The sequence below is a fragment of the Coregonus lavaretus genome (assembly GCF_964263955.1).
Source record: "Coregonus lavaretus genome assembly, chromosome: 29".
Lineage (NCBI taxonomy): Eukaryota > Metazoa > Chordata > Actinopteri > Salmoniformes > Salmonidae > Coregonus > Coregonus lavaretus.
In genome coordinates, this window is record NC_140016.1 from 20310464 (window position 1) to 20335573 (window position 25110).

Below are 25110 nucleotides of genomic sequence, written 5' to 3' on the forward strand. Positions count from 1 at the left end.
TCACTACACTGACATTTGACCTGACTGACTTAGCATTTGAACTGACACACCCTCAAACTCTCTCACACACACACACACACACACACACATCACACAGACATTATGAAAGTATGCTTTCAGAACTGGAAGGGAGTCCTAGTCCCAGTAACCTGTCTCTTCTCTCTAATCTAGTGAGAATATAGAGACTGAGAAATAGAGGGAGAAAACAGAGTAAGGGACAGAGGGAATAAAGAGAGAAAATATAATGTTAGTTACCTGGTGATGTCTTGCAGCTGTTCATAGCTAAGATAGTCTACCACCAGGTCATTCATCTGTAACACCTGGTCTCCAGGGTACAGTATCCCATCCGCTGGGCCTCCTACACACACACACACACACAAACACACACAGAGGAGAAAATTAGTTATATAGTTCAACACAGTCACATGTGCTTACATTAGCTCCTCTGGGGAGGCATATGAGGTTAACATTATTCTGGGTCCTCGCCAGCCTCTCTACCATCCTCTCTGCCAGCCTCTCTGCCAGCCTCTCTGCCAGTCTCTCTGACAGCCTCTCTACCATCCTCTCTGCCAGCCTCTCTGCCAGCCTCTCTATCACCTCTCTGCCAGTCTCTCTACCAGTCTCTCTGCCAGCCTCTCTGCCAGCCTCTCTGCCAGTCTCTCTGACAGCCTCTCTACCATCCTCTCTGCCAGCCTCTCTGCCAGCCTCTGTGCCAGCCTCTCTGCCAGCCTCTCTGTGAGCCGCTCTACCAGACTCTCTGCCAGCGTCTCTGCCACTGTGAGCCGCTCTACCAGCCTCTCTATCAGCCTCTCTGCTTTCTCTGGTTATTTATACTAATTTGTCTTCAGGCCAGAGAGCAGGACTGAGGCACAGCAGTTTCTGTGTTTGGTTTTCGGCAGGCATAATGGGACCCATCTCGTCCAAAAAGTTGACTCAAGTTTGCCAAAAAGCACCTGGATGATCATCAAGACTCTTGGAAGAACGTTCTATGGACAGATGATTCAAAAGTATAACTTTTTGGACGACATGGTTCCAGTAATGCCTGGCGAAAACCAAACTCTACATTCCACAGTAAGAACATCATACCAAAGGTCAAGCATGGTGGTAGTGGTGTGATGGTTTGGGGATGCTTTGCTGCCTCAGGACCTGGACGACTTGCCTTAATAGAAGGAACCATGAATTCTGCTCTGTATCAGAGAATTCTACAGGAGAATGTCAGACCATCCGTCTGTGAGCTGAAGCTGAACCGCAGCTGGGTCATGCAGCAAGACAATGATCCAAAACACACAATCAAGTCTACATGAAAATTGCTAAAAAGCAACAAATTGGAAGTTTTGGAATGGCCTAGTCAAAGTCCAGACCTAATCCCAATTGAGATGTTGTGGCAGGACTTGAAACGAGCAGTTCATGCTTGAAAACCCACACGTCACTGAGTTAAAGCAGTTCTGCATGGAAGTGTGGGCCAAAATTCCTCCACAGCAACGTGAGAGACTGATCAACAACTACAGGAAGCATTTGGTTGGAGTCATTGCAGCTAAAGGTGGCACAACCAGTTATTGAATGTATGGTGTCTTATTTTTCACAGAGGGGAACTGGGTGTTGCATAACTTTGTTTATGAAATAAATATGTAATTGTTGTGTTATTTGTTCACTTATGTTCCCTTTATCTAATATTAGGTTTTGGTTGAAGATCTGATAACATTCAGTATCACAAATATGCAAAAGTAGAGAAAATTAGAAAGGGGGCGAATACTTTTTCATAGCACTGTATGTGTCTCTAATATGGTCATACATTTGGCAGGAGGTTATGAAGTGCAGCTCAGTTTCCACCTCATTTTGTGGGCAGTGCGCACATAGCCTGTCTTCTCTTGAGAGCCAGGTCTGCCTTCGGTGACCTTTCTCAATAGCAAGGCTATGCTCACTGAGTCTGTACATAGGTTTTCTTAATTTTGGGTCAGTCACAGTGGTCAGGTATTCTGCCACTGTGTACTCTCTGTTTAGGGCCAAATAGCATTCTAGTTTGCTCTGTTTTTTTTCTTTCTTTTTTTCCAATGTGTCAAGTAATTATATTTTTGTTTTCTCATGATTTGGTTGGGTCTAATTGTGTTGCTGTCCTGGGGCTCTGTGGGGTCTGTTTGTGTTTGTGAACAGTGCCCCAGGACCAGCTCTTCTCCAGGTTCATATCTCTGTAGGTGATGGCTTTGTTATGGAAGGTTTGGGAATCGCTTCCTTTTAGGTGGTTGTAGAAATTAACGGCTCTTTTCTGGATTTTGATAATTAGCGGGTATCAGCCTAATTCTGCTCTGCATGCATTATTTGGTGTTTTATGTTGTATACAGAGGATAGTTTTGCAGAATTCTGCATGCAGTCTCAATTTGGTGTTTGTCCCATTTGGTGAATTCTTGGTTGGTGAGCGGACCCCAGACCTCACAACCATAAAGGGCAATGGGTTCTATAACTGATTCAAGTATTTTTATCCAGATCCTAACTGATATGTCAAATTTTATGTTCCTTTTGATGGCATAGAAGGCCCTTCTTGTCTTGTCTCTCAGATCGTTCACAGCTTTGTGGAAGTTACCTGTGGCGCTGATGTTTAGGCCGAGGTATGTATTGTTTTTTGTGTGCTCTAGGGCAACGGTGTCTCTCTCTCTCTCTCTCTCTCCCTCTCTCTCTCTCTCTCTCTCACTCCCTCTCTCTCCCTCTCTCTCTCCCTCCCGCTCTGTCCCACCCCCTCTCTCTCTCTCTCACTCCCCCTCTCTCTCTCTGGCAGCAGGTTGTGATTATTGGGCCGAGGGCAGCAGGGTACTCCTCAGGGTATTGATCAGGGTATTAATCAGGGTATTGATCAGCTGTTTCTACAGAAAGGAAAGAAACACACAGCTCAGCAAGGCTGTGTGTGTGTGTGTGTGTGTGAGTGTGTGTGTGTGTGTGTCCAACTAAATGAAGAGTGATCAAATCTAAAAAGGATGAGCAGGTGGCTCTGTTTCACTGGCTTTTTTGGCATGGTGCCTGGCATTCTAAATGCCAGGAGAGGGTTGGTGTGTGTGTGCGTATGCGCACACGTGTGTGTGCATGTGTTCGTGCGTGCCTAAATCTGTCTTGCTGTGGGCGAGTCTACTGCGGCACGATGAAGCAGGTGGCCATATTTCAGGGAGAGCGTTCTCTCTCACTCTCTCACTCTCTCAGACACACACACACGGCGTACCTGTAGCCACGTCCCTGATCAGCAGAGGGTGCTGTTTGGAGAGGGTGAACCCAAGACCGCTGGAGTCCAACACCGGGTCTCTGACGATCTGAACCGTTAGCCTCACCGGGAAGTTCTGACTGGACACACTGCCTGACCGGCTGGACCTCCCATCCCCAAGGATCCGCTCTCTGCAAGGTCAAACAAGGGTTAAATAGGGGTTAGAGGTGAGGGGTTATTGGGAGTGGCAGAGCAGCTGGTGTGAGACTACAGTGAGGGAAAAAAGTATTTGATCCCCTGCTGATTTTGTACGTTTTCCCACTGACAAAGACAAGATCAGTCTATAATTGTAATGGTAGGTTTATTTGAACAGTGAGAGACAGAATAACAAACAAAAAATCCAGAAGAACGCATGTCAAAAATGTTATAAATTGATTTGCAATTTAATGAGGGAAATAAGTATTTGACCCCTCTGCAAAACATGACTTAGTACTTGGTGGCAAAACCCTTGTTGGCAATCACAGAGGTCAGACGGTTCTTGTAGTTGGCCACCAGGTTTGCACACATCTCAGGAGGGATTGTGTCCCACTCCTCTTTGCAGATCTTCTCCAAGTCATTAAGGTTTCGAGGCTGACGTTTGGCAACTCGAACCTTCAGTTCCCTCCACAGATTTTCTATGGGATTAAGGTCTGGAGACTGGCTAGGCCACTCCAGGACCTTAATGTGCTTCTTCTTGAGCCACTCCTTTGTTGCCTTGGCTGTGTGTTTTGGGTCATTGTCATGCTGGAATACCCATCCACGACCCATTTTCAATGCCCTGGCTGAGGGAAGGAGGTTCTCACCCAAGATTTGACAGTACATGGCCCCGTCCATCGTCCCTTTGATGCAGTGAAGTTGTCCTGTCCCCTTAGCAGAAAAACACCCCCGAAGCATAATGTTTCCACCTCCATGTTTGACGGTGGGGATGGTGTTCTTGGGGTCATAGGCAGCATTCCTCCTCCTCCAAACACGGCAAGTTGAGTTGATGCCAAAGAGCTCGATTTTGGTCTCATCTGACCACAACACTTTCACCCAGTTCTCCTCTGAATCATTCAGATGTTCATTGGCAAACTTCAGACGGGCATGTATATGTGCTTTCTTGAGCAGGGGGACCTTGCGGGCGCTGCAGGATTTCAGTCCTTCACGGCGTAGTGTGTTACCAATTGTTTTCTTGGTGACTATGGTCCCAGCTGCCTTGAGATCATTGACAAGATCCTCCCGTGTAGTTCTGGGCTGATTCCTCACCGTTCTCATGATCATTGCAACTCCACAAGGTGAGATCTTGCATGGAGCCCCAGGCCGAGGGAGATTGACAGTTATTTTGTGTTTCTTCCATTTGCGAATAATCGCACCAACTGTTGTCACCTTCTCACCAAGCTGCTTGGCGATGGTCTTGTAGCCCATTCCAGCCTTGTGTAGGTCTACAATCTTGTCCCTGACATCCTTGGAGAGCTCTTTGGTCTTGGCTATGATGGAGAGTTTGGAATCTGATTGATTGATTGCTTCTGTGGACAGGTGTCTTTTATACAGGTAACAAGTTGAGATTATGAGCACTCCCTTTAAGAGTATGCTCCTAATCTCAGCTCGTTACCTGTATAAAAGACACCTGGGAGCCAGAAATCTTTCTGATTGAGAGGGGGTCAAATACTTATTTCCCTCATTAAAATGCAAATCAATTTATAACATTTTTGACATGTGTTTTTCTGGATTTTTTTGTTGTTATTCTGTCTCTCACTGTTCAAATAAACCTACCATTAAAATTATAGACTGATAATTTCTTTGTCAGTGGGCAAACGTACAAAATCAGCAGGGGATCAAATACTTTTTTCCCTCACTGTATGTGGGTAATGTATTTCTGTAAAACATTGAATTAGACTCACTACAGAGGGCTAAAGTCATCCCTTCCCTCTGTGTCAGCTGTTTCCTAGCATGACTAACAGGTGGCCCATCCACATACTTCATTCTATTGTGGGAGTGCAAACCTCTTGACATCGAATCTCTGAATGTATGTTTCTCTCTCAATGTGTGTGTTTCTCTGTCTGTATGTCTCTCATGTGTTGATACTGTACCTGCTGAGTGATTCGCGGGTGCGTCTGATCAAGGTTCCCACCACCTGCTGCACCCGGGTGGCCCTACGGCTACGAGACAGAGACCGGCTCCTACTCCTCTCCTTCTCCTCCATTTAACTACACAGAGAGAGAGGATGACATGGAAAACGTAGTCAGTTGCGCACAACTGAATGCATTCAACTGAAATATATTTATTCCGCATTTAACCCAACCCCTCTGAATCAGAGAGATGCAGTGGGCTGCCTTAATTTACATCATTGGCGCCCAGTTGTTGTTAACTGCCTTGCTCAAGGGCAGAATGGCAGATTTCGCCACCTTGCCGGCTCTGGGATTGGAACCAGCGACTTTTCGGTTATTGGCCCAACCCTCTTAACTGCTAGGCTACCTGCCGCCACAGAGCCAGAAAGAAAAAACAGACAAAAAGGTTGTTTTGAAACAGAGAACGATGGAAGACAGAGCTTAGTGTTGTGTTGAACTACAATTATGTTAGTAGCAGATCTGCATCTTGTGTTCATCATGTTTATATGCAGAGTGCGTTGTTTGCCCATGTAAACAAAAGAGCGGGAGGAGGGACTCAGAAGGGTATTCAACTCTACATTCACAAGGCGAAACACGTCACACTCAACAAGATGTGACACATAGGACAACCACGCTTATAGGACATTTAAGAAGGAACACACACACACATACACATCACACACACAGACACACACACACACACACACACACACACACGCACACACACACACACACATACACTACTTGTCTCTGTGTTTATCACTACTGACAACTTTGCAGCAGTGCACTTTCTGTTCAGCCTGCCCTTTATGCAGGTACGTGGGGGGCTGGGAACGAGGGATGAAGGGAGGTAAAGAAAAAGGAGGAGGGAGAGTGGAGGGGGTTCGTTATGTTTTAATCAAATCCCAGAGAAGTGTGCTCAGCATTCGCTCAGTCTGACAACAACTAATGGCCAACACCACCGCTCAACACTGTTTCCTCCCCAACAGCCAATCAATAGCCCTCCTCGTCTTGGCCATATTCATCCTCTGATAATTCACTGACATGCTTTATCTGATGTTTCTGAGGTTTCTGACAGTCTGGGTTCAGTATGGGTTCAGTATGATGCTCAAATTGGACATAGACAGACAGGGTCTGGGTAAACTGAATTTAAATTGCAACCTTTGTTAATTCAAATCAGTCCATTGATAATTTGTTAACATCCATGCTTTATTGACTGTCTCTAATGTTAGCACTCAATAAAGAAAAGATCTAGGTTGACCATCACCACTGTAATTAATGGATGGTATCATACTGTGAAGTGAATGAACTTCCCCTGCAACCCTGCTGCTAGCATGCTGCACAGCAAGAGAGAGAGAATTGAAATTGAATTGAATTGAGAGAGAGAGTGAGAGAGAGAGAGATCAATAGTGGTTAACGATGATAGATGAGGTGCTGAAGCCCAGTGATCGATACATAAAGCCTCTCCTCTACTATCACCTCAATCAGCTGAGGCTGATCAGCTCCACCAAAACACTGTCAACTTTCCTCGAGCTCAGAGAGAAGATGATGTTATCACGGTCTGACTGTCTGTTTCAGGACTCTCCAGCCTGCTTGCTCTGCTTCAGTAACCACAGCATCTGAGTGCTATAGCCTGGCTGTCTGCCTGTGCTTCAGCCAACCTCTTTCTATTGTCATGCCATGCCATCCAAAAGGCTTCTCAACAGCTTCTACCCCCAAGCCATAAGACTCCTGAACAGCTAATCATGGCTACCCGGACTATTTGCACTGCCCCCCCACCCCATTTTTTTACGCTGCTGCTACTCTGTTAATTATTTATGCATAGTCACTTTAACTCTACCCACATGTACATACTACTTCAACTACCTCAACTAGTCGGTGCCCCCGCACATTGACTCTGCACCGGTACCCCCCTGTATATATAGCCTCCCTACTGTTATTTTATTTTACTTCTGCTCTTTTTTTCTCAACACTTTTTTGTTGTTGTTTTATTTTACTTTTTTATAAAAAATAAATGCACTGTTGGTTAAGGGCTGTAAGTAAGCATTTCACTGTAATGTCTGCACCTGTTGTATTCGGCGCATGTGGCCAATAAAATTTGATTTGATTTGATTTGATTTGACAAAGGAGCTGGCTAAAGAGGAAAAATGTAACTGCCAACTGCAGGCTAATGTTCTATCAATCAGAGTGATTAGCTGGCGATATCAGACTTATTGTTCACTGATTCAGGTTTTGAATGACGCACTGCAGACTGTTTGCATTTCTCTCTTTAATCAATAGAGGGATGGAGTATCAATTAAACAAAGATATTTGCTACAGAAACTGTAGAGTGAGCAGACTCGTTTAGTCATTCAGTACACTGAAAGGGCTAATGGCTAGACCGCTAACATCCTACACATTGGAATGAATTTGTCATAGGTGCTAAGGTAAGGCTAGCCCAGTCTGCTAACTTTATCCCCATTGAAGTGAATCTTCTAAGGCGCTACGGCTAAGGCTAGCCCTCTAGCGTTGCCCTCATTGAAGCCAATGCTGTGGGTCTGTAAGAGGATTATGTCCTCTTTCTGAGCGGGCCTGGAGAGGGTGTTACTTTGGCATCCCGTTGACCCGGATTGATGTGGATGAGGGGTAACTCGTCTGACAGCTGGCACTGAAAGACCAGCTTCTTCTGAGACACACATTATCCAAACCTATTCGATCAATCTGAGATGGACACTGAGAGCTGATCAGGTGTGTGTGTGTGTGGTGTGAGTATGTGAGTCTGTGTGCAGATAGACAAGTACCTACGTATGAGTGTGTGTGTGTGCACATGCAGATGTATCTGTAATGTGTGTGTATCCATGCTGCAGTGCTGACTCAGGTGAAACCTGTCTCTATCCCCCTCTCCTCTCTCTCTATCTCTTAATCTCTCTCACTCACACACACACACAAACACACACACACATTCTTTCTCTGCTCCCTGTGCCCTTGCCGAGTCAGGAAGTCCTCTTGGGTGACACTTTCTCTTGCTGCTGCAGACAACATCCATAAATACATGATCACCTGGATCACTGGGGAGTGTGTTCACTGCTGCCCCAACTCTCTTAGAAGACTGCCTTTTTACCTATGCATTTTGGCTATACATAATGCATTGTCAGATTTTTGGCAAGGTAATACACAATTAACTTTTGTAACTCATTACTTACTCCTTAAACTCTCTCAAATATTCCATCAGGGATCGGCATATAGGAGTATATAGATGTAGGATCTTAATTTGAGCCAGTTTGCTACAGCAGGAAAATAATCCTGCAGCAACAGGAAATTTGAATTATTATGTGGATTATAATTAATGGACATTCTTTGTAGGGGTTGATACATTTTTTGTTTGGTCAAATCAAGTCTGACATTCTAAAGTGGAAATTACACTTTAGAAGCCTTTTAAAACCTTGGATACACTACAAGTCGCATTTACTGCTGTGCAGGAGAAATCTCAGCAACAAAAGAGTGATCAAATTAAGATCCTACATCTGTATAGATTGTTATAATAATGTTAATATATTAATACTGTAAATATTGTAGAAGGTAAGGAATGAGATAAGGAAGCCAGTTCAAAGCATTGAGACCAGACCCAAGTGTTTAGTGAATGTGCCAATATCAGATACTGTCTGTTTGTCTGTCACTCACCGTGGTATTGCTTGTCTCTTCTGGATTCCCGAACACGAAAATCCTCGGGCCATCTGCGACATCAGCTCCGGAGCCCCATCGGGATTGGCTGAAAAGAGGTGGAAGAGGGCCCTTGTGATCATCAGGACCAATCAGAATTTGTAATCCCGGTAGTCACCTGTGCAGAATGGAACAACAAATCAATCAGTTACACTGTCATTGCCTTTAAATTCATATTGCAAAACAATGATACATTCTGGGGTGACTGATATAATGCAAAGAGTGGATATATACCCAAAGTGCTATGGCATCATAACATGTACAGTACCAGTCAAAGGTTTGGACACACCTACTCGTTCAAAGGTTTTTCTTTATTTTTTAAACTATTTTCTACATTATAGAATAATAGTGAAGACATCAAAACTATCAAAATATATTTTAGATTTTAGATTCTTCAAAGTAGCCATCCTTTGCCTTGATGACAGCTTTGCACACTCTTGGCATTCTCTAAACCAGCTTCATGAGCTTCTTGAAGGAGTTCCCACATATGCTGAGCACTTGTTGGCTGCTTTTCCTTCACTCTGCAGTCCAACTCATCCCAAACCATCTCAATTGGGTTGAGGTCGGGTGATTGTGGAGGCCAGGTCATCTGATGGAGCACTCCATCACTCTCCTTGGTCAAATAGCCCTTACACAGCCTGGAGGTGTGTTTTGGGTCATTGTCCTGTTGAAAAACAAATGATAGTCCCACTAAGCGCAAACCAGATGGGATGGCGTATCGCTGCAGAATGCTGTGGAAGCCATGCTGGTTAAGTGTGCCTTGAATTCTAAATAAATCACCAATAGTGTCACCAGCAAAGCACCCCCACACCATCACACCTCCTCCTCCATTCTTCACGGTGGGAAACACACATGCAGAGATCCTCCGTTCACCTACCCTGCGTCTCACAAAGACACAGCGGTTGGAACTGTCGTTTCTCTTTGCTTGTTTGAGCTGTTCTTGCCATAATATGGACTTGGGTATTTTACCAAATATGGCTATCTTCTGTATACCACCCCTACCTTGTCACAACACAACTGATTGGCTCAAACGCATTAAGAAGAAAATTAATTCCACAAATTAACTTTTAAGAAGGCACACCTGTTAATTGAAATGCATTCCAGGTGACTACCTCATGAAGCTGGTTGAGAGAATACCAAGAGTGTGCAAAGCTGTCATCAATGCAAAGGGTGGCTACTTTGAAGAATCTCAAATCTCAAATATATTTTGATTTGTTTAACAACTTTTTGGTTACTACATGATTCCATATGTGTTATTTCATAGTTTTGATGTCTTCACTATTATTCTACAATGTAGAAAATAGTAAAAATTAAGAAAAATCCTGGAATTAGTAGGTGTGTCCTAACTTTTGACTGGTACTGTATGTGTCATAATATGTTTACTGAACAAGCAGACACATAGAGTCTTTCTCTTCCTGTTAGAACCAGTCTAAGCAGCAGTGTGGTTTGACGATAGAGGACACTACTATTCTCCCCACCCCCAGGCCTCCTTGCTCCAATCAAAGCAGTGTAGCCTGAAAAGCACATGATGGTGTGTTGGAGAAGAGGCACTCTAGCTTTGTCTGGTTGTCTGAATAAAAATTTCATATCAACCCAGTTCAGAGAACGTTCCAACTGGCCCCTTTTAAAAGCTGTAAGAGGAAAGACAATTCCACTGCGGTTGAAAGGAGCTGTGCCAAGGATCTCAGAAAAACGGCACCAGCAGGACTACACTTATATACAAACATCAACTGTGCATGAGGCTGAAGTGTAGGGCAACATTCTGTGATCCAAATATGCTCAGAGCATGCTTTGTGCACTAATATAATGGCTCTGAGTCTGAATATGTTCACCTTATCAAAATCAGTGGAGACTGCTGAGGGGAGGACGGCTCATAATAATGGCTGGAACGGAGCAAATGGAATGGCATCAAACACATGGAAACCATGTTTGATGTATTTGATACCATTCCAGCAATTCCGCTCCAGCCATTACCAGGAGCCCGTCCTCCCCAATTAAGATGCCCACCAACCTCCTGTGATCAAAATAAAGACACAATTAAACACTTGTTTAGTGCCTCTCTGTTCTCTCAAGTCTCATTCCCATTTCAGCGGCTCCTGTGCCCTGAATGTCCCTGACATGCTGCTCCATCACCAGGCCCTGTGTCCCAGACACAGAGCTCCTTCACCAGGCCTGGTCCCCAGACACAGAGCTCCTTCACCAGGCCCGGTCCCCAGTGCGCAGCTAGGAAAAGACCCAGACCCACACGGACTGCAGGCCTCATGGATAATGCATAGAGCTAATGCAGCTAGTTAGGCATCCTATCTCCTCCAGCCTCCTCTGACAACACATGCACCCACAGAGGAGCAATTGAAGGAGGAGAGGAAATAGAGAAAGAGATGGGTGCAGGAGGTGAAGAGGTGAAGAAGGGGTGGACTGTGGAGAGTGAAAAGAGAGAAGGGGGAGCAGGGGGTAGAGAAAGGGTAAAAGAGAATTGGCCCAGGGTAAAGAGAAAAGGACAGGATATTGGAGGGGGTTGTAGTGAGGGGTGAAGAGGGTAGCAGCACAGGGAGAGAGAGAGAGAGAGAGAGAGAGAGAGAGAGAGAGAGAGAGAGAGAGAGAGAGAGAGAGAGAGGGGGGGGGGGAGATGTAGACGTAGAGAGAAGAGAAAGAGTTAAGAGAAAGGAACAGCTAGATGTGAAAGTGTTTTAGTGATCAATGCAGCATTTCTCCGCAAATACAGTAGAAATATAGCCCAGCGGCTGTATGGTCAATCGTTAAATAAGTAATCAAACAAACCTACATTCGGCATTGCACTATTCATCTCATGCTGTTCTTTCCCTGCAGTGTGATGGATAACGGGTGAAATGTGCAGAATCAGGGGTGGTTTTTCCACTGGAGTAATTGCCTTGTAATAATGTGAGATCAGTACATAGACTTTACCCCACTTTAGAGCCATGGTCGGGATTTTCCTGTCTGTCTGTCTGTCTGTCTGTCTGTCTGTGGATGGTGATAAGTCTGCCTCTAATCTGGCTCTTAATCAACAGTAATCGTGACTGCTATGTTTACAAGTGTCCCCAAGCTGTCCACAAAATTCATAGTTACAGCTTGTAGCCTGTCTGTCTGTCTGGGCTTTCTGGCCTTCTTTCTATCTTCCTCTTTCTCTCTCACTATCTCTCTGCTACTCTCCATCTTGACTTGTCTACAGAAGTCATTAGTACAGTTGCTTAAAGTCTGTCTTTCTATCTTCCTCTTTCTCTCTCACGTTTTGCCACTTTCACCATCTTGACCGTCATTAGTATAGCTTGTAGCCTGTCAAAGCTTTCTTTCATTCCTTCACTCTCACTTCTGCTCTCTCTATCTCTCTCTCTCTGTCTGTCTGTCTGTCTGTCTGTCTGTCTGTCTGTCTGTCTGTCTGTCTGTCTGTCTGTCTGTCTGTCTGTCTGTCTGTCTGTCTGTCTCTCTCTCTCTCTCTATCTCTCTCTCTCTCTCTGTCTGTCTGTCTGTCTCTCTCTCTCTCTCTCTCTATCTCCCTCTCTCTCTCTCTCTCTGACACTTTCACCATCTTAGACTTTCACTCTCTCAATATCGCTCTCCTCTCACTCTCAACCATGGAACAATCACTTTGGATGAGCTTTTCTGTTTAGAAACCCACTCTGCATCTCTTGTCACACACTCTCTTACCCTCCAGATCTGAATGAACAAACACACACACAGAGACACTCACTCTCTGTTTATCCTCCACCATCCTCTCTCTCTCTCTCTCTCTCTCTCTCTCTCTCTCTCTCTCTCTCTCTCTCTCTCTCTCTCTCTCTCTCTCTCTGAGAGGTAGTGTTGAAGGGGAGGCATTGCCAGCTGGACAGGAAACAGAGTCTAGTTGAAATCCAATTAGGCATGCTAAGACAAGCCAGGCCGAGACCGGACCGGGGCGGACCACACAGGGTCAGAACCACAACAACTGACAGTACAGTTCAGGAGAAATCTATCTACAGAAAGGCCTGACAACTTCTTCTGAGGGTCCCACATGTGGAGCTCCTGCACCAGGCCCTGTCCTATTTTCCTGAGGGTCCCACAGGTGGAGCTCCTCCACCAGGCCCTGTCCTATTTTCCTGAGGGTCCCACAGGTGGAGCTCCTCCACCAGGCCCTGTCCTATTTTCCAGAGGGTCCCACAGGTGGAGCTCCTCCACCAGGCCCTGTCCTATTTTCCTGAGGGTCCCACAGGTGGAGCTCCTCCACCAGGCCCTGTCCTATTTTCTTGAAGGTCCCACAGGTGGAGCTCCTCCACCAGGCCCTGTCCTATTTTCCTGAGGGTCCCACATGTGGAGCTCCTCCACCAGGCCCTGTCCTATTTTCTTGAGGGTCCCACAGGTGGAGCTCCTACACCAGGCCCTGTCCTATTTTCCTGAGGGTCCCACAGGTGGAGCTCCTCTACCAGGCCCTTTCCCATTGACTGATATGATGGGGACTGACAGGAAGGCCTAATCGCATGGTTGGTGTTCTCAGCAGTAATGGATTTAGCAATGAACTTGAGACAGACCCCTGTCACTCATATTGTACACATAAAGAGGGAAGCGGGGAAACAGCCCTTCTGTGTAGTTTCTGAACTGCATAAATCTGCAACAGTACAACAATCTAGGCCTACATCAAGTGTCCTCTTCACCAAACCTATTTTTGGAGAACACCAGACTTGAGTCAAAGCCCGCCACCCACCCTAAATACAGTAGATAATCTCTAAAAGTGGAGAAGTCCCAATCCTTACAAACCTTGATTAACCTACAGTGGGGAAAAAAAGTATTTAGTCAGCCACCAATTGTGCAAGTTCTCCCACTTAAGAAGATGAGAGAGGCCTGTAATTTTCATCATAGGTACACGTCAACTATGACAGACAAATTGAGGGAAAAAAATCCAGAAAATCACATTGTAGGATTTTTTATGAATTTATTTGCAAATTATGGTGGAAAATAAGTATTTGGTCAATAACAAAAGTTTCTCAATACTTTGTTATATACCCTTTGTTGGCAATGACACAGGTCAAACGTTTTCTGTAAGTCTTCACAAGGTTTTCACACACTGTTCCTGGTATTTTGGCCCATTCCTCCATGCAGATCTCCTCTAGAGCAGTGATGTTTTGGGGCTGTCGCTGGGTAACACGGACTTTCAACTCCCTCCAAAGATTTTCTATGGGGTTGAGATCTGGAGACTGGCTAGGCCACTCCAGGACCTTGAAATGCTTCTTACGAAGCCACTGCTTCGTTGCCCGGGCGGTGTGTTTAGGATTTTTTATGAATGTATTTGCAAATTATGGTGGAAAATAAGTATTTGGTCACCTACAAACAAGCAAGATTTCTGGCTCTCACAGACCTGTAACTTCTTCTTTAAGAGGCTCCTCTGTCCTCCACTCGTTACCTGTATTAATGGCACCTGTTTGAACTTGTTATCAGTATAAAAGACACCTGTCCACAACCTCAAACAGTCACACTCCAAACTCCACTATGGCCAAGACCAAAGAGCTGTCAAAGGACACCAGAAACAAAATTGTAGACCTGCACCAGGCTGGGAAGACTGAATCTGCAATAGGTAAGCAGCTTGGTTTGAAGAAATCAACTGTGGGAGCAATTATTAGGAAATGGAAGACATACAAGACCACTGATAATCTCCCTCGATCTGGGGCTCCACGCAAGATCTCACCCCGTGGGGTCAAAATGATCACAAGAACAGTGAGCAGAAATCCCAGAACCACACGGGGGGACCTAGTGAATGACCTGCAGAGAGCTGGGACCAAAGTAACAAAGCCTACCATCAGTAACACACTACGCCGCCAGGGACTCAAATCCTGCAGTGCCAGACATTTAAATTTACGTCATTTAGCAGACGCTCTTATCCAGATTATTATTATACCCCCTGTGGGAATCGAACCCACAACCCTGGCGTTGCAAACACCATGCTCTATCAACTGAGCTACATCCCTGCCGGCCATTCCCTCCCCTACCCTGGACGACGCTGGGCCAATTGCGCGCCGCCCCATCGGTCTCCCGGTCACGGCCGGCTACGACAGAGCCTGGATTCGAACCAGGATCTCTAGTGACACAGCTAGCACTGCGATGCAGTGCCTTAGACCACTGCGCCACTCGGGAGATTGACGTGTCCCCCTGCTTAAGCCAGTACATGTCCAGGCCCGTCTGAAGTTTGCTAGAGTGCATTTGGATGATCCAGAAGAGGATTGGGAGAATGTCATATGGTCAGATGAAACCAAAATATAACTTTTTGGTAAAAACTCAACTCGTCGTGTTTGGAGGACAAAGAATGCTGAGTTGCATCCAAAGAACACCATACCTACTGTGAAGCATGGGGGTGGAAATATCATGCTTTGGGGCTGTTTTTCTGCAAAGGGACCAGGACGACTGATCCGTGTAAAGGAAAGAATGAATGAGGCCATGTATCGTGAGATTTTGAGTGAAAACCTCCTTCCATCAGCAAGGGCATTGAAGATGAAACGTGGCTGGGTCTTTCAGCATGACAATGATCCCAAACACACCGCCCGGGCAATGAAGGAGTGGCTTCGTAAGAAGCATTTCAAGGTCCTGGAGTGGCCTAGCCAGTCTCCAGATCTCAACCCCATAGAAAATCTTTGGAGGGAGTTGAAAGTCTGTGTTGCCCAGCGACAGCCCCAAAACATCACTGCTCTAGAGGAGATCTGCATGGAGGAATGGGCCAAAATACCAGCAACAGTGTGTGAAAACCTTGTGAAGACTTACAGAAAACATTTGACCTGTGTCATTGCCAACAAAGGGTATATAATAGGGGTGTAACGATCCATCTACTACATCGATGTATCGATTTATATTCCTATGATCCAACTACATCGATCTGTGCTCGGCGAGTTGGCCTTTTGGACAACATATATCAATCTAACATCGTTTTAAAATGTAATAAATCGATTGTATCGATACTAGGAAATAACCCATTGGATTTAAGCACGTCAGACTTTATATGGATGTTTTTTCTTAGCACTTTTAATGATAAAGGCTTTAAACATTACTCGATTCAGTCTGCCTATCCGTGACGTCATCGCCCCGCGCCAGCAGCAGCGCAAAGGCGCAAAGACAACAAAACATAGCAAGGCGGACGACAGAGGAGAAGCCGACGAGCGAGAAATTATCAAGCCACCATTGCGGTCCTTACAAGAAACAGGAATCTAGGAAACTTCACCTGCACTGTCCAGTATCCAGGTATTTATTTCAGTCACACTGGTTGAATTTTTGGCTAAAAGGTTACTGAATCGATTTCAAGTCACTGAATCGTTTCGGATCGTATCGTTCTAAATGAACCAATATCGTCCTTGAATCGTATCGACAACCACGAATCGTGATACAAATCGAATCGTTGTTAAAACGAATCGTTACACCCCTAGTATATAACAAAGTATTGAGAAACTTTTGTTATTGACCAAATACTTATTTTCCACCATAATTTGCAAATAAATTCATAAAAAATCCTACAATGTGATTTTCTGGATTTTTTTTTCTCATTTTGTCTGTCATAGTTGACGTGTACCTATGATGAAAATTACAGGCCTCTCTCATCTTTTTAAGTGGGAGAACTTGCACAATTGGTGGCTGACTAAATACTTTTTTTCCCCACTGTATCTAGCCTATCCTTAATTAGCTTTTATACGCGGCAGAGTAGTGGTATATGTTCCAATCCAAACCCTTTCACTGTGTGGCTGCATGTGGCCTTGGCCTATGACAAAAAACACAGGTCTTTTTGGGGATCAACCAGTTGTCTGCTATTGACGTCTGAGGCCTAATTCTGCCTGAGTGGACTACCCCCCTTCAGTAGGCCTGACTGACCCACCGGATACAGCTGCACCCCATGAGGAGGAGCACAGCGGGAGACAGATCTGTTCAGGACCTCAGTCTGACACTGAGTTACACCAGACCAAACCAGACCAAACCAGACCAGAACAGGAGAGGGGCTGTGCAGAGTACAAACCAATACATCAAAGAAAGCCAGACGCTATATGGTTGTGTTATATAATATAATAATATGCATACAAAAAATTATAGAACTGTGCAAACAACCAAATAAATAATATTACTGTATAAAAAAATATATGAATGTATGAATGTATGTAATATATGATGATGAATGTAATGGTGTACTCCTGTTGTCTATTACCCAGGAGCACTCCGTTACATTGCTTTTGTTTTTTGGTTGGCGATGTTCCATTTCCTCCGTTCCCTTCCAGACCTAATAAAATCTATCGTTCCGTCCTGCATTCCCCGTCACCTCATTCCATTAGCATTACTAAGACGGAACCCGCCCGTGCACCACTCATTTCATCTCCACTTGCAACAGCAACCAGGGGGAGATTGAGTTCCCCAATGCACTATTAAATACTAGGCCACTGGAAGATTAATAGTCTGCTGTGTTCCAGTTATCTTGGGTTTTGATCGGGTCAGAGTCAGAGAGACGACTACCTGGGTACTTGGGGTCACTATCTGTCTGGGGAAGAAGAAGAAGAGATTGGGAAGTTAGTGGGTGGATCGAAATCATACTCCATTCCAAATCAACCCCTTGTCCTTAACCCGGCTTAAGCCCTTCCTGTATACGGGTCTGATCTCAAAGCATGGTTTTAAACAATATGAGAACAGCTGAGATGGAATTGTCTCCATATTGCTTACACCTATCCAATCCTCCACGTGCCAAGGGATAGGAACTAGGGGTTGATTTGGGATTGGGATTGGGCAAATCTGGGATGAGTGACCTCTGCCTCTCCTATGTCTAGACCAGACCTTTTTACATGTTCATAGATCATGGTGCTGTTATGTCTGGAAGGGATTTAGAGTGGTTTATCGTGTACAGTATGTCCCAATGCTGGTCCATTGGCCATCCCATAGCCTCGGCTTCCAGGCCTCGCTCACGTTGTCCTCCAGAGCCTGGCCAACCCATAGTCTGGTCGTTCTCCAGAGCCTGGTTGTTCTCCAGAGCCTTGGGAAATTCCTATTGGAACAGTAGGTATGCGTGAAGCGCTGGCTGCCAGAAGCTGCTGGCTGATTGGCTGTGAGTAGGCACTGATTTTCTTTAAACAACCAGCCCTTCCATCCCTCTTCAGAAGTGCAAATTATCCAGAGTAAGCTCATTTACGGTGCTAGCATTGCTAGCGTACTATATATTTTTAATGTATATTTCGGAAATATAATTTGGTTGAAATGACACAACCTCACGTTCCTATTCAAATTGTTGGGAGGGGCAAAAGGCCCAGCCATTAAACGGATTGGTGTTCGGATAAAAAATGATTGACGACCCGACAGTCTCTAGCTGCCAAAATGTGTCTGGGGCACTGCACAATATACATCTACAGTAATGACTTAATGACCACCATTATTGATTGGACTGGTGATCGATTGGCTGACCAATTTGTTGGACCAATCTGTCTCCCCACCCATAGGACCTGAGCCCTCGAAACATGGTCTGTGCTATCCGGAATCCTTGGGACGTCCCTACCCCATTATAATTATAATTTTAAATGGTTAAGGTTAGGGTTAGGTATGGGTTATGGTTAAGGTTAGGATATGGGTTAAGGTTAGGGTTTAGGGTAGGGACGTCACAAAGATTCGGGTTTGCATTGACCCTAGGACTATGCCTCAGGACTACCTGGCCTGACGACTCCCAGCTGTCCCTGTCCCCAGTCCACCCGGTTGTGCTGCCGAGCCAGTTCTGCTTTTCTGCCTGTGGCTATGGAACTAGCTTGTCCCGGACCTGCTGTTGGCCTGACGACTCCTGCCTGTTGGTTATGAAACCTGTTTCACCGGACGTGCTGCTTTGTCCCGAATCTGCTGTTTTCAACTCTTTCTCTCGCTCTCCTTTCACTCTCCTTCTCTCTCTCTCTCTCTCTCTCTCTCTGAACCTCTTGCAAGAAAGGCATTTCACTGTACTTGTGCACGTGACATTAAAACTTGAAACTTGAACGCTCAGCTATGAAAAGCCAACTGACAACATAATGTTGCACCCTCTATAACCACTGGGGTTATTATCTGACCCTGCTGGTCATCTATGAACGTTTAAACGTCTTAAAAGAACAATCTGGCCAAATGTCCATGTACTCCTATAATCTCCACCCGGCACAGCCAGAGGAGGACTGGCCACCCCTCAGAGCCTGGTTCCTCTCTAGGTTTCTTCCTAGGTTCCTGCCTGTCTAGGGAGTTTTTCCTAGCCACAGTGCTTCTACATCTGCATTGCTTGCTGTTTGGGGTTTTAGGCTGGGTACAGTTGAAGTCAGAAGTTTACATACACCTTAGCGAAATACATTTAAACTCAGTTTTTCACAATTCCTGACATTTAATCCTAGTAAAAAATCCCTGTCTTAGGTCAATTAGGATCACCACTTTATTTTAAGAATGTGAAATACCAGAATAATAGTAGAGAGAATTATTTATTTCAGCTTTTATTTCTTTCATCACATTCCCAGTGGGTCAGAAGTTTACATACACTCAATTAGTATTTGGTAGTATTGCCTTTAAATTGTTTAACTTGGGTCAAACGTTTCGGGTAGCCTTCCACAAGCTTCCCACAATAAGTTGGGTGAATTTTGACCCATTCCTCCTGACAGAGCTGGTGCAACTGAGTCAGGTTTGTAGGCCTCCTTGCTCGCACACGTTTTTTCAGTTCTGCCCACAAACGTTCTATAGGATTGAGGTCAGGGCTTTGTGATGGCCACTCCAATACCTTGACTTTGTTCTCCTTAAGCCATTTTGCCACAACTTTGGAAGTATGCTTGGGGTCATTGTCCATTTGGAAGACCCATTTGCGACCCAGCTTTAACTTCCTGACTGATGTCTTGAGATGTCATAATGATGGTCACTATGGCCAAACAGTTATATTTTTGTTTCATCAGACCAGAGGACATTTCTCCAGAAAGTACGATCTTTGTCCCCATGTGCAGTTGCAAACCGTAGTCTGGCTTTTTTATGGTGGTTTTGGAGCAGTGGCATCTTCCTTACTGAGCAGCCTTTCAGGTTATGTCGATATAGGACTCGTTTTACTGTGGATATAGATAGTTTTGTACCTGTTTCCTCCAGCATCTTCACAAGGTCTTTTGCTCTTGTACTGGGATTGATTTGCACTTTTCGCACCAAAGTACGTTCATCTCCAGGAGACAGAACGCGTCTCCTTCCTGAGCGGTATGACAGCTGCGTGGTCCCATGGTGTTTATACTTGCGTACTATTGGTTGTACAGATGAACGTGGTACCTTCAGGCGTTTGGAAATTGCTCCCAAGGATGAACCAGACTTGTGGAGGTCTACAAAAAAAATTCTGAGGTCTTGGCTGATTTCCTTTGATTTTCCCATGATGTCATGCAAAGACGCACTGAGTTTGAAGGTAGGCCTTGAAATACATCCACAGGTACACCTCCAATTGACTCAAATTATGTCAATTAGCCTATCAGAAGCTTCTAAAGCCATGAAATCATTTTCTGGAATTTTCCAAGCTGTTTAAAGGCACCGTCAACTTAGTGTATGTAAACTTCTGACCCATTGGAATTGTGATGCAGTGAATTATAAGTGAAATAATCTGTCTGTAAACAATTGTTGGAAAAATGTCCTAACCGACTTGCCAAAACTATAGTTTGTTAACAAGAAATGTGTGTAGTGGTTGAAAAATGAGTTTTAATGACTCCAACCTAAGTGTATGTAAACTTCAGACTTCAACTGTATATGTATAGCACTTTGTGACAACGGCTGTTGTGAAATGGGCGATATAAAATGCATGTGATTGATTGACCAGCACACAACTCAAACTGCCCTAGAGACAACAAGGGACAAAAATGAAATTACACCCTATTCCCCACATAGTGCACTGCGTTTGACCCCTAGCCCATATGGCTCAGGTCAAAAGTAGTGTCCTATGTAGGGAATAGGCTGTCATTTTAGATGTGGAGGCTCCAGGGTAAGAGAGAGCAGTAAGAACACTCAGTGAGGCAGGCAGACAGTTAGGCAGACCGTCAGACAGACAGACAGATAGTCAGGCAGGCAGGCAGGCAGGCAGTTAGGCAGGGAGGCAGGCAGGCAGACAGACAGGCAGACAGGCAGGCAGGGAGTCAGATAGACAGGCAGGCAGTTAGGCAGACAGACAGACAGACAGACAGGCAGGCAGGAAGAAAGGGAGGCAGTTGGGCAGTGAGGCAGGCAGGCAGGTAAGTAAAGTAAACAGATAGACAGACAGGCAAGTAGGTAGGCAGGCAGACAGGCAGGAAGAGAGGGAGGCAGTTAGGCAGGGAGACAGGCAAGTAGGCAAGTAGGCAAGTAGGCAAGTAGGCAAGTAGGCAGATAGACAGGCAGGCAGACAGACAGGCCGTTTGGTAGACAGGCAGTTCGGCATGGAGGCAGGCAGTCAGTTAAGCAGGCAGGGAGACAGCAAGTCTTTCCTGATGTGCAAGTCCTGCCATTCCTCTTGCATTTCTCTGGTGGCTGGGTGAACTCAGAGCAACAGCTCTGGTGGCAGGGTGAACTCAGAGCAACAGCTCTGGTGGCAGGGTGAACTCAGAGCAACAGCTCTGGTGGCTGGGTGAACTTAGAGCAACAGTTCCATCACATGTTCTACCATACATCCCTGACCCTGAGTCATAATGCACACCGCCTGCAGCATTGGCATAGCAGCACAGGCAACACACACACACACACACTTATGCTCATACAACCAAGTGTGCACACTCACAATCCCACACACGCAGGGCTGTGCACAGAGCGTTGGTGGGGCAGGTGCTCAAACTGAAAAAAAGTTACATGAGAGAAAAGACACTAAAAATGTCATAAATGGTAATTAGTTGTAAAAAAAAAAAACGCCGCTAATCAAAAGGGCACTTTTTTCATAGGAGGGCAAAGGGACAGGTGCTCCAGCACACCTAGGGCTCTATCTGGGCACGTGCCTTCACACACAGATGGTCTCGCATGCGCACAATCACACACACAATCACACACAGTCAAACATACTCATTGAGCAGTCACGCCCATAGGGCAGCACAAGACCAGAGCGACAACCGTCCATGTGTGAGATGATGTGGGCTATGTGTGTGTCAGTGAGTGGGTGTTTAGGAATGTCGGTAGTCCTACATATTTATTTGTGAACATAGTCAGTGATAATTTTCTGTGACATTAAATACATACTCTCATGGGCAGCATGTACATTTTAGGTACAGCACATGTCTGGCCTATATATAATCATAATCAGTGGTCATATTAAATCATGTCATGAATGAAATAAAAGACCCAGAAAGGCAAAACGCATTGTTGTGTTGAGCTCTTCTTGCTTGGCACGGCATCTAAAACAGAATGAACGTATCATTTTCACAAACCTATGGAGACGCGCGTGAGGAAAAAGGCTGAATCTGTCTCTCTCCACACCTCGTCGACGCCCATTGATAACAACAAGACATTGGCCATTTAGTATAAAGGCGTTTTACACCACCACTACAGACACCTGTCATCAGAGCTGGATCTACTACTCTCATTCAATTTCTACTCTCTAACCATTTGAATTAAGTGACACAAATGTTATGCTGCACAGAATTCCATTGGCTGCGTTTTGGCCATGCAAAATGCATGTGTTGAGTATCCTAGGTGGATGAGGATGGGTATGAATGAATGACAAAAATAACTACGACCATAGCCACAAATGCATGGGGTAACAGTGCGCTGCTCAGCATGCAATAAAACGAAATACAGAATAGTATAACAATAGCGCATCGCGCAATAGTTTTCCCCCTAATTAATTTGCAATTTTCTCTACGTCGAAATAAAATATGTAAATGTGTTATAACTCAGATATATCTGTGTATTATGCTGTGTTCATATTTCATAGTTCACCCTCCAGGACCAACACTGACCCGAGATATAATCGGTAACAGCAGTCCTGCCAGATTAGCCCGTAAACAAAGAAAAAATGTGTCAGTCTTTTGTACGATAGTCTTAATCATTTACATTTAAGTCATTTAGCAGACGCTCTCCGATTAAGATCTCTCTACTCATCTCCGAAACAGGGGCACGTGGACCCGCATGAGGTCCAAATCCTTCAAATAGAATCGATATTTTGTTTCTATGTGAAAAATATCGCACCAGATTCCTGCAATCAATGCAAGGTGCACGTAGAAACCTATACCCCCGGCTCCTCCAGCCTCCGTCCACAGACAGATTTGACAATAAAGAGGATAATAAAATCACGAAAAAACGAACTCACCTCGTGTTCTAAAGAAAGAGACGGACCGGGGTTGTGGATCGGGAGGGTAAAATTAAGTGACTGAAGAGAGAGAGCAGGCAGAATAGTTTGTCAGAATCGGTAGAATCCGTGTCCCGGACGGTGTGATGCGTGGGGGTTTAGGCTGGATGCTGTCATCGTATTGGGATTGCTCTCGGCCGCTTAATCCCCAGCCCTGAGCTCAGAAATAACCCATCCCCTCCCTTCGTCTTCTCCTCCCTTTATTTTTTCAGCCTCTCCTCATCAGTGTCCACTCCCTCTCCGTCTGCCTTGAAGACCCCCCTCACAACGTCAGTTTGATTGAAGGCAAGGGAGATCATGATTAACATTAACATTAACACATTCAATAAAGATGATATTACTGTATTATTATTAGTGTGGGGGGAGAGAGAGAGATCGTAAACAAGTTAGAATGACAGTATATTGTTGCCTAATAAGCAATCATACAAAACAAACATAAAAGAGAATGTTTGCATTTTATTGACATTGTTATTCATCTCTAAATATATATTTTAGACAGACTTATATATAGATAAATTGGCAAGTCTTGGGTTAGTAGAAATTCCTCATAAATAAATATGTATAGCTTTGCCTTTCGCCTATCGTAGAGTTTGTACCTCTACCGCCATTGCGCACAGTAATCCTTCAAGCGTAATTTCCGGTTTAAACAGTCACGTTTCCGCCATCAAGCACGAAGGTAATGAGAATCAACCCAAAGAGCAAGCATAACACCAATTTGCAGGGAAACCTCAGCCATAAAATCACAACCAGCTGAGGGGTAGGGTATAAAACCTTCACAGACCACGCCGAGATGTTTAAACTCGAGGGGTTAGGGCCGAAAATGGACCCAGAGGAAATGAAGATGAAGATGCGACAGGACGTCATCTCGTCCGTGCGCAATTTCCTAATCTATATTGCCATTCTCAGAGCCAGTAAGTATCGGCCTTCGCATTCCTCTCGGGGTGCACATATTATCTCACAATATATTGTGTAATGCATGTGTCACTCACCTGGTCAGTGCTCAGACCAGAGAATGTACACAGAACCAATGACATCGCTAGACATGACCCTCCACAGATCATCCAGCAGGTAGTGACCCCTAAAAAGGTTTCCGCTCTTTTGACCGGCAGCCTACTATGCATGAAAATGAATGGGCATTAATCTAGATAGCATCCCCAGGGTCTTCGATAGCACGTTTGACTGAAAACAATGCCTCAATCAAAAGTTAACTTTTATGTATAATTTACTCTGTAAATGTTACAAAATGTTGTTTTACTACTGCTTTGCCCCCACAGCTCCATATATCTTGAAGAAGTTGGATAGCATTTGAGACCATCTACCGCTCCAGTATTCCCACACTCAGTTTACTGCAACAAGCACTATGGACATAACGATGACAGGGGAACAGCGAGCTAAACACCATCATATGGATCCTATATGGAATACTTATTTATAGGCTACAATGAAGACATTGCGTTGTGTCCCCCAAAGCACTTGAACACTAAGTAGTTGTAATTTGTAGTTATCAAGATGTCCTCTGTTTTTGTTTATGGTTAGTGCTCAGTAACAGAAAAACTGAGTATTTCTGTATGTAATAAAGCCCTTTTGTGGGGAAAAACTCATTCTGATTGGCTGGACCAGGCTCCCCAGTGGGTGGACCTGGCTCCCAAGTGGGTGGGCCTATGACTGATTTCCTTCAGTTAAGTGTAACTCAGTAAAATCTTTGAAATTGTTGCATGTTGCGTTTACATTTTTGTTCCGTATTGTACGGAAGTAAAGCAGTCATCCATTACCTGAATATCCCACATGGGGGCGCTCTTGTCCTATTTTTGAGGAGTACATCAGCATTCTGATCATAAAGTTGACGA

The 25110-nt window shown here is 44.9% G+C and overlaps 2 protein-coding genes across 2 annotated transcripts in view; one reads left to right on the forward strand and one right to left on the reverse strand.

Moving 5' to 3' along the window:
- The window catches only part of LOC311104604 (uncharacterized protein), a 32166-nt gene extending 8808 nt beyond the window's left edge, over positions 1–23358 (reverse strand). The window contains exons 1-5 of the mRNA XM_084146473.1: positions 23225–23358; positions 8971–9127; positions 5293–5409; positions 3206–3375; positions 297–358 (exon numbers count right to left, since the gene is read on the reverse strand). Of these exons, the coding sequence (XP_084002599.1) occupies positions 297–358; positions 3206–3375; positions 5293–5405 (345 nt within the window). The 5' untranslated portion in view covers positions 5406–5409; positions 8971–9127; positions 23225–23358. The remainder of the gene's footprint in view (positions 1–296; positions 359–3205; positions 3376–5292; positions 5410–8970; positions 9128–23224) is intronic.
- A 541-nt stretch (positions 23359–23899) lies between these two features.
- Positions 23900–24976, forward strand: LOC311104683 (mitochondrial import receptor subunit TOM5 homolog). Its single transcript, XM_084146561.1, has 2 exons — positions 23900–24174; positions 24538–24976. The coding sequence occupies exons 1-2, from the start codon at positions 24054–24056 to the stop codon at positions 24570–24572; spliced, it is 156 nt and encodes a 51-aa protein (XP_084002687.1). The 5' UTR covers positions 23900–24053; the 3' UTR covers positions 24573–24976.
- Positions 24977–25110: the final 134 nt, after the last annotated feature.